The sequence below is a fragment of the Pongo pygmaeus genome, chromosome 9, assembly GCF_028885625.2.
Source record: "Pongo pygmaeus isolate AG05252 chromosome 9, NHGRI_mPonPyg2-v2.0_pri, whole genome shotgun sequence".
Classification (NCBI taxonomy): Eukaryota; Metazoa; Chordata; class Mammalia; order Primates; family Hominidae; genus Pongo; species Pongo pygmaeus.
This window is the reverse complement of record NC_072382.2, coordinates 122,089,337-122,098,220: the sequence shown is the minus strand read 5'-3', so window position 1 is coordinate 122,098,220 and position 8,884 is coordinate 122,089,337. Positions and strand designations below refer to the sequence as shown.

The 8,884-nt window shown below is 45.8% G+C and overlaps 1 protein-coding gene across 7 annotated transcripts in view; it reads right to left on the bottom strand.

Annotated features, from left to right (window-relative positions):
* Positions 1-847: 847 nt before the first annotated feature.
* POU2F3 (POU class 2 homeobox 3) overlaps positions 848-8,884 on the bottom strand; it is an 82,722-nt gene continuing 74,685 nt past the window's right edge. For all 7 annotated transcript variants that reach the window (XM_054439144.2, XM_054439146.2, XM_054439150.2 and 4 more), the window contains 3 exons: positions 6,747-6,813; positions 4,807-4,942; positions 848-3,815 (listed from right to left, as the gene is read on the bottom strand). In XM_054439144.2, coding sequence (XP_054295119.1) covers positions 3,776-3,815; positions 4,807-4,942; positions 6,747-6,813 — 243 coding nt within the window. In that variant the 3' untranslated portion in view covers positions 848-3,775. The remainder of the gene's footprint in view (positions 3,816-4,806; positions 4,943-6,746; positions 6,814-8,884) is intronic.

The window sequence follows — 8,884 nt, the reverse complement described above, 5'->3', positions numbered from 1 at the left end:
GCCACAGGGATACAGAAAAAAAAAAAAAAAAAAAAGCCTCAACTGCAAGGAGGTCCCCCCACAGAAGGAAGAGGCAGAAGAGTCAGCAGGTGAGCTATGGTGGGGCCACACAGAGCACACGAGGAGCCCTGGCAACCTGGGAGCTCCGGCCAGGGTTCCTGCTTTGAGTCCTGGGGTTAATAAACTCAGTCTCTGAGTCAGACCAAAAGTCCTTACTTTGTCTTAGGAGCGCAGAGCTGGGCCCACCCGTTTTGAGTCAACTAAATATCAAGTATGAAATACAGTTCGGCTGGGCGCGGTGGCTCACGCCTGTAATCCCAGCACTTTCGGAGGCCAAGGCGGGCGGATCACGCGGTCAGGAGATCTAGACCATCCTGGCTAACATGGTGAAATCCCGTCTCTACTAAAAAATAGAAAAAATTAGCTGGGCGTGGTGGCGGGCGCCTGTAGTCCCAGCTACTCAGGAGGCTGAGGCAGGAGAATGGCGTGAACCTGGGGGGCGGAGATTGCAGTGAGCCGAGATCGTGCCACTGCACTCCAGCCTGGGCGACACAGCAAGACACCATGTCAAAAAAAAAAAAAAAAAATACAATTTGAAATGTAGCAGCAACAATCTTTTTTTTTTTTTTCCTCCCTTGGCAATGACTGGTGGTCGCCCTTAGATTCTCTTGTCCCTAGTTAGATGCTGAGGTGGCGAATCAAGCTTCAGTTAAACTTCCCTGGAATTATAGATTTTACAGAATCATGCAGACATGAAAGGTGACCTTGCTCACTTTCAGGCTTGATTCTGTTCAGCAATGTCCAAGTTAGTTGGCAAGGAAAGCTACTGGAGTCTGAACAGGCTACAATTCTGTTTATTTTTCGTAAAAAATCATGGGCAAATGGATGAAAATCCAAGTTTTGGACAATGCAGAGGATCAGCTTTCAGCACTCACCTGAGTAGGATGTCAAGGTAGCCAGGACCTCTGTAGAAAAGGGTCAGCTCTAGCATCCATGAGCATACAGGGAGGAATGCACGCATGCATGTGTATGTGTGCAGAGATATGCACAGATGGGCTCATGGGTGGTGGAGTGGTCCCCTTAATTACTTAAAGTACTGCCGAAGGCTCCTCTTGCTGTCTCTTTGCTACATACCTGGCGCCTTTTAACTAGATATTTTCTTGAGAAAGTAAACATTACCATTAGGCCTTCTCCCACTTCATGACGTGAAATAGGAATTTTTTAAGCCCCATTCAAACATCAGGGAGCGATTAACTCTTGATTATTAATATTTAGGTTTCCTGTGTGGATATTATTATTTGCAAGAAGTGTTTAATCCCAATTTTAGTTTTTCCCCATCAGCCATTACATTTTTGAAGGGCCTCTCTTTCCCACAGGTCAGCGTTTACCTCAGCAATGGTAACTATTTATTATTTATTTTATTTTTTGAGACGGAGTCTCGCTCTGTCGCCCGGGCCGGAGTGCAGTGGCACAATCTTGTCTCACTGCAAGCTCCAACGGTAACTATTTAAATTTGTATTAATCTAAGAAAAACCACAAGAATAGGTTTGCTGCCTTTCAACCTCCTCACCAAAAGTCACAATGCATTCTGAAGCTATATATATATATATATATATATATATATATATATATATATGACAAATACGTATATTTGAGACAGGGTCTCACTCTGTTGTTCAGGCTGGAGTGCAGCGGCATGATCATTGCTCACTGCAGCCTTGACTTCCTGGGCTCAATAGATCCTCCCATCTCAGGCTCTTCGGTAGCTGGGACTACAGGCATACACCACCAAGCCCAGCCAATATGTGATTATTAAATTATCCTCTGCCTTAACTATTTATTGCTTTATGTTGTGAGTAATGAATAACTGCCATTCAGGGTATCTGAGACATGAGACACTAGCCTCAGTCCCCACCACTTAAGTGTTCAAATGACTTCACCTTAAACATTCACCATCCTGCCACTTACAATATCTCTGGCCTACTCTGCCCTCAAGGTAGTTATGTTACAGGGAGTAACAACTCTGAATTCTTCAGGGCCCTGTAATAACATATGTCATTTTTAGCATCAGTTTGGGGAGTAATATACTTAATGTCCCAATTTGAAACATTTCCTGCCATCCCATTTCATTATATGCACTCACATGCCTCCCACAACAACAAAAAGGCACAGAACAAGAATCTAAACCTCTTCTTATCAACAGTGGAATACTTTTCATAATCACTATACACATTTATTTAGGAACAGTGAGATTCCTTTGAATCTCAACAGTTTCCTAGACATGTAGTCTTTTTTTTTTTTAAGTTACCATTTCTGGAATGGCTTCATGTTACATCTCTATGAACTGGCCCACAAAAAATGAGACTCTAGAGATAATGTTCCCAAAGAAGTCAACAAAGATTCCCAGCCCAGGCCGGGTGCGGTGGCTCACACCGGTAATCCCAGCACTTCGGGAGGCCGAGGTGGGTGGATCAGGAGGTCAGGAGTTCAAGACCAGCCTGACCAACATGGTGAAACCCCATCTTTACTAAAAATACAAAAATGAGCTGGGCTAATTTTTGGTGGTGGGTGCCTGTAATCCCGCTACTTGAGAGGCTGAGGCAGGAGAATCACTTGAACCCAGGTGGCAGAGCATGCAGTGAGCAAAGATCACGCCATTGCACTCCAGCCTGGGCTGAAGCGAGACTGTCTCAAAAAAAAAAAAAAAAAGAAAAAGAAAAAGAAAAAAAATTCCCAGCCCATGTGGGAACTCTGGAAGCTAGCATAGTATTTCACACTTTGGTATTTCCCCCCCTCCCCGCTTTTTTTTAAAAGAAGATAAAATATTACAGAGACATTTTCAAAAATCACACCTGAGTTAAACATTTTGCTGGAGAATTCCACATTAAGGAGTTAAGAACATAATGCAAAAAATGGGAAAGGGCTATATACAGGTACTTTGCCACCATCATTGTTGTGTGTTTGCTCTTGTGTTCTTCCTTTTCTGCTGCCAGGAGAAAAGAGAAGGGACAGGATAAAGAGAAACACAGGGAGGAAGGGAAAGAACAGGCACTCCTGAGCCCTAGGCAGACATGGACAGACAGAAGGGCACCAGTGGGCGGAGCACCATGCCCAGGGCACCCACCAAGGGCAGCTCTTTTACACCTTCTGCAAAAAGGAGGGGACCTGGAGGGCACAATAATGAATGGATTTGATGGTACAAAAGGGGGCGAGGTTAAAAAGAAAATGGGGTGAGATGAAGATTCCATCAGAAAACTTAGCTGTACAGAGAAAACATCAAGGCTTTGGTGGAGATATCAGATTCAAATCTTTTCACAGATTTTGGGATCAGTTCAGGGGTTGTGGCCAAGTTCAGAGTCAAAACTATTATCTCGCCTTCTGGTGTTTGGCACCCCAGCCAAATGGCTGTCCCCAGAAGCCCACAAATGAGTTGGAGAATAACAGCAAGAAGTCTTCTCTCTGAAAGACTATTGCCACAGTGAAGCTGGCTAAAATATTTGGAACTAGAAGGCAAGGGCATAGGCAAGGAAGGTGAAAACGGTAAGCTCCTAGGAGGGGCTGAATATTTCAAGAGGATTAGGAGTCTGCACTTGGTTCAATCACAGTTTGGATCTCCGGAGGCCCTTGCTCCTGAAGAAGACAAGAGTCTGGGTTCATTGATAGTGGAGATTTTCTTCCACTCTTCTGAAGGCAATCTGTCTGTATATAGAAGGCATGATTCCCTTCCTTCCAGGGGGAATACAGGGCCAGGTGGAGTAGGAGAAACTTTTTGGTCTCAGTGGAGGTAGGTGGGATGATTCCATCGGTACCAAGATCTGGAAGGAAGAAAGAAGTCAATCCTAAAACTAATAATGTGATGGCGTAAGATGGGAATGGGGAGTGACTGCTAGCAGGTACAGGGGCTTTTGGGGGGAAGAGTAATAAAAACATACTGGAATTAGATAATGCTGATGGTTGCACAACCTTGTGAATATACTAAAAACCACTGAACTGTACACTTTAAAATGGTGAATTTTATGGTGTATGAATTATACCTCGAAACAATTTTTTAAAGCTGGTAATGTATATTATACGGTCCTCTTTCTCTCTCTCAGTAGGGGTAGGTGAGGAGCTCCAACGTTTCGGGCTATGCAACAATTGGCCAATAAGAGCTGGCTGCCTTGCTGAACTGCCTGGATTTGGACAGCTGGGTTCATCTTTTCTGACAAACTCAGGTCTGTAACCTACACATCTCTGTTTTGTTCTGAATCAGGGCAGAATCTCTCTTTTACAAGTCATCAGCTCTGAAAATACATTTTAGAGCAGATTCTTTGCTTCATGAACTGAAGCCCAGGAGGCTGCCTGCCCCACTGCATCCCAGTGGGAGTGGGAGACAGGAATTGGCACCACTTCCCTCTCTCCCTGTGTCAGCCATGCTTGAAGCCCAGGGTTTTCTTTGTGCCTAAGCTCTAGGCTCACATCAGAACCTCCTGAAAACTGGGTTCCTCGCATGAAGCCCAGCAAAGGACCTGGCTCTTTCCGTCATGAGTGTTTGGAAATTTCCACCCTCAAAGTAAAGGATGGAAATTTTGGCTTTGTTGACATCAGCTCCTTGCCAGGATGGCTCACTGACTGAAGCTTCTTTTTAAAATCTCCACTCCCTAGGGATAAAGTCCAGTCTGGCTGTCACTCTGTCCTCTCTCTGCCACCCCATTCCTCTTTTCCAACCCTATCTATGATAAGCTTTATTTCCCAAGGCATAAGCTCAGCTTCTCACATGTCCCTTGGCCCTGCTGGGATGTCTCTGCACCCTCCCCTTCACCTTACCCTGAAGAGTTAAAACTGGAGGCGGAGTTCACTGCTGCTTTGGAGTTATTTTGAGATGCAGTGGGGCTGCTGGCATGGAGTCCTGAGCCAGGAGATGAAGGCCTGCTGTTGTTCCCAGGGGAACAGGATGACGTTACTGAGGATAAGGAGAGGCAAAAACAAGGGGAAAATAATGCTGCTGGATTCCGGGACATCGGCACATAGTCCCTCAGACACAAATTTCCTGGTGTATCCCCAAAGGGACCTCACCATCTCCCTACCCACACCCATCTGACTACCTCCTGCTTCATTAGCATCAACTTCTGCCCACACCCAGAGGGGCTCTCGTCACAAATGCTTTCTGCAGCCCAGGCCCTGGAGAGTGGTGTGGCTGGTTCTGCAAGTCTAAGACTTGCCAAATCCAAGGACAGATGCCAAAATCATCCTACTGTAGGACACACCCTAGGCTGGGCACATGCAGCCCCAGACCAAGAGGCGGGAGGAGAAAAAGAACAAGAAGGAAGAGAGGAGGAAAGAAAGGCAAGTGCATAGGGGAGAAAGAGAACTTGAGGGCATGATGAAAGATTGCCAGCTGCTCTAGTCCTCCAGTCTCTACAAATAAAAGGTGCATGGTTTTCTAGAAACTAGAGTAATGAACCGAGCTGGGCATGGTGGCTCATGCCTGTAAGCCCAACACTTTTGGGAGGCCGAGGCAGGGGGCCGATTAAGCCCAGGAATTCAAGACCAACCTGGGCAACATGGCAAAACCCAGTCTCTACAAAAAATACAAAAATTAGCCAGGTGTAATGACATGCACCTGTAGTCTCGGCTACTCAGGAGGCTGAGGTGGGAGGATCACTTGAGCCTGGGAGGTCGAGGCTGCAGTGAGCCATGATTGTGTCACCACATTGCCTGGGCAACAGAGCAAGACCCTGTCTCAAAAAACAAAACAAAACAAAACAACAACAAAAAGAACAATGAACTGGGAGTGAGGGGACCTGAGCCCTGTCTTGGTCCCTGGCCATCCACGCAGCAGCTCTGTGGCCTGTGCTGATTTGTTTCACTTTCCTGAAACTCATTTTCATCCTCTGTGAAATGGCAGATTTGTATCTGGATTAACTCTTGTGTTTGTGTTTCCCAAACTGTGTTCTATGGATAGGGTGACATACATTTTACCATCCAAACTAAGACCCTAAGACACTTTGAAAAGTGGAAGGGGCCAAGTGCGGTGGCTCATGCCTGTAATCCCAGCACTTTGGGAGGCCAAGGCGGGCGGATGACTTGAGGTCAGGAGTTCAAACCAGCCTGACCAACATGGAGAAACCCTGTCTCTACTAAAAATACAAAAAATTAGCCGAGCGTGGTGGCACACGCCTGTAATCCCAGTTACTCGGGAGGCTGAGGCAGGAGAATTGCTTGAACCTGGGAGGCAGAGGTTGTGGTGAGCTGAGATCGTGCCATTGCACTGCAGCCTGGTCAACAAGAGTGAAACTCTGTCTCAAAAAAAAAAAAAAAGAAAGAAAATGGAAGGAAGTGCTATTGATAATTATGTCAGGACATGAAGCAGACACTGGGACTGTCCTGGCCACCCTTGGGCATGTGATCATCCTGTCTAGTTCTTTGAAATAATTAGGTGCTTTTTGAGGAATAGAGTATTACTTTGGGAAGCCTTGCCTTCCTTGGGCCTTCCATACAGTTCATTTTGGAATGTTATGCACCTAAGCGCTTAGAAGTGCTGCAGTTAAAACAAAACAAAACAAAGAAATACGCTTGTTTAAACTGTGCTTACTCAGCATTTTCCAGACTTACTTGATCACAGAACCCTTTTTCCCCAACACAGATTTTAATATCCTTTGAAATGCATTTAGGGAAGCCTGACTTAGGTAGATACCTTTCAGTTCTAATATCCCATTTTTTAAAAGAATTCTGGTGTTATTCAGAAATCTCATTTTAAAGCTCACCTGTTCCAGGCATGGTACTGTGGACAGGAGGGACAGAGAGGGGGCCCAGAGATCCTGAGGGAGACACCTGAAAAACAACAGAAGCTTGTAAATGTCCATTTCTGCTCCCTTCTCCAACTTCAGATCATTCTCCAAAGACAGTAGGCCCCAGACTCTACAGAGACCAGGGCTTGGCTTCCTTGGTGATTTCCTAGCCTACATGCCATCCTCCTTTCTATGGGAAGGCCTCTGGACCACATACTGGCATCCAGAACCAGGTCCAGTCTGCTCCAGAAGTTCCCTGGTGTTGACACCAGGCCCCTCCAGCCCCTGACAATGTGTATTGCCTGGTAAGGTTTCTTCGACACTGCCAAGCCAAAGGCTGCCTTGCCTGAGAGCCCTGGAGGTGAGCAAGACAAGCCTCTTGGGCCCTGCTGTGGCAGATACTGATGGTTGCCTGCCATTTTCTGGTCTCCATTCCTTTTTTTCTAAAAGAACCCTGCTTTTGCTGAGGACAGCAGGGTTGCTCAGCCCAGCAGCCTCTCACGGGCTTTCCCACTCTGATGGATGAATGGAGCATGGACTCTCCAGAGGTAACTGGAGGCACTGAACTTTGGTCTCCGAAGCTTTTTATTTTGCCCTGGAGACCTCATAGCATCATCAGCTCTGAGATTAGAAAGGGACCTGGGATAACTTTGTTTACCCTCCCATGCAATTCAGGAACCTCTCTCTCACTGTTACTATCCTAGAACAACCTAGAACAAGATGTAATAGAAAGAATAGACTTTGGAGCCCAACAGGTCTGGGAGTAAGACAGCTCCACCACTATCTGTGTGACTTTGGGCAAGTTATCTAACCCTACTGAGATTTGGCTTTCTCATCTGTAAAATAGCAGCAATACTTCCATTATATATTTTAATTAAGTCATAATGAGATAATGTCTGTAAAGCTTCCAACCCAACAGCTGGCAAAAAGTGTCAGCTTGTTAAATGCTAGTTCTCTCCCTTTCTGGAAGAAGCAGCTGTCAACTGCTGTATATTTCTAGATGTTATTCAACTCTTCTTTTGAGCTAAAATCTGTGTATTTTCACTGCCCTTTATTCTTCTCATGCTAACAGGGGAAGCTCTGACCAGGTGTTTGCAAAGGCTATTGAAAGGTAGTTCTGCTCTCCCCAATTTGGAAGATCCCACCCAAACAGGATGCAGCATGTACTTGTTTCCTCATTAATCAGAAATGGTTTTCCTGTTTTCATTTACTTTTCCTTATACAATGAGCCTCCTCAGTAGGCTGGGGGCCTGTGAAGGGTGGAGACGGGCACAGGTTGGGAGGGGTGGCAGAGTGGTAAGAGATGTTACCAATAATCTCCCTACCTCTTCTCCTCCTGCCTCCCTGCTGTCACACCCAAGACATGTGTTGTTGTTGTTGTTGTTGTTGTTGGTTTGAGATGGAATCTCGCTCTGTCACCCAGGCTGGAGTACAATGGCACGATCACGGTTCACTGCAACCTCTGCCTCCTGAGTTCAAACGATTCTTCTGTCTCAATCTCCCAAGTAGCTGGGATTACAGGCACCCGCCACCATGCCCAGCTAACTTTTGTATTTTTAGTAGAGACAGGGTTTTGCCATGTTGGCCAGGCTGGTCTCGAACTCCTAACCTCAGGTGATCCACCCACCTTGGCCTCCCAAATAGCTGGGATTACAGGCGTGAGCCACCATGCCTGGCTTTGTTGTTGTTTTTAAATAAGTGATAATGTATTTGGTCATTGCGGCCAGACTGTTTCCTTCTGGAGACAGGCTAGGCATATGCGAACAGACATATACATGGTTCCCCCTTTTTTATTTTCTAGATATATTGTAGCATTCTGCCCACACTGATCTGCACCATTTTGCCTTTCTACCCGCTAATCATTTTATTCCAGAAGCAGAAGAAACTATGTCCTAGTCCCAAGGGACTGTCTCAATGAGACCCAAAGATAGGATCAGAAAATTTTCTCTCTCCTTTTCCTTCATGATATCACAAGTGTTAGTGTAACTATTTATTTAATGTCCTTCATAGCCATTAGGCTGTAGACTTCATGAGGGCAGGGTAACGCCTGTGTGGTTCACTGCTGCACCCCCAGTGCTTTCTACAGTGCCTGGAACGTTGCAGGTGCTCAGTAA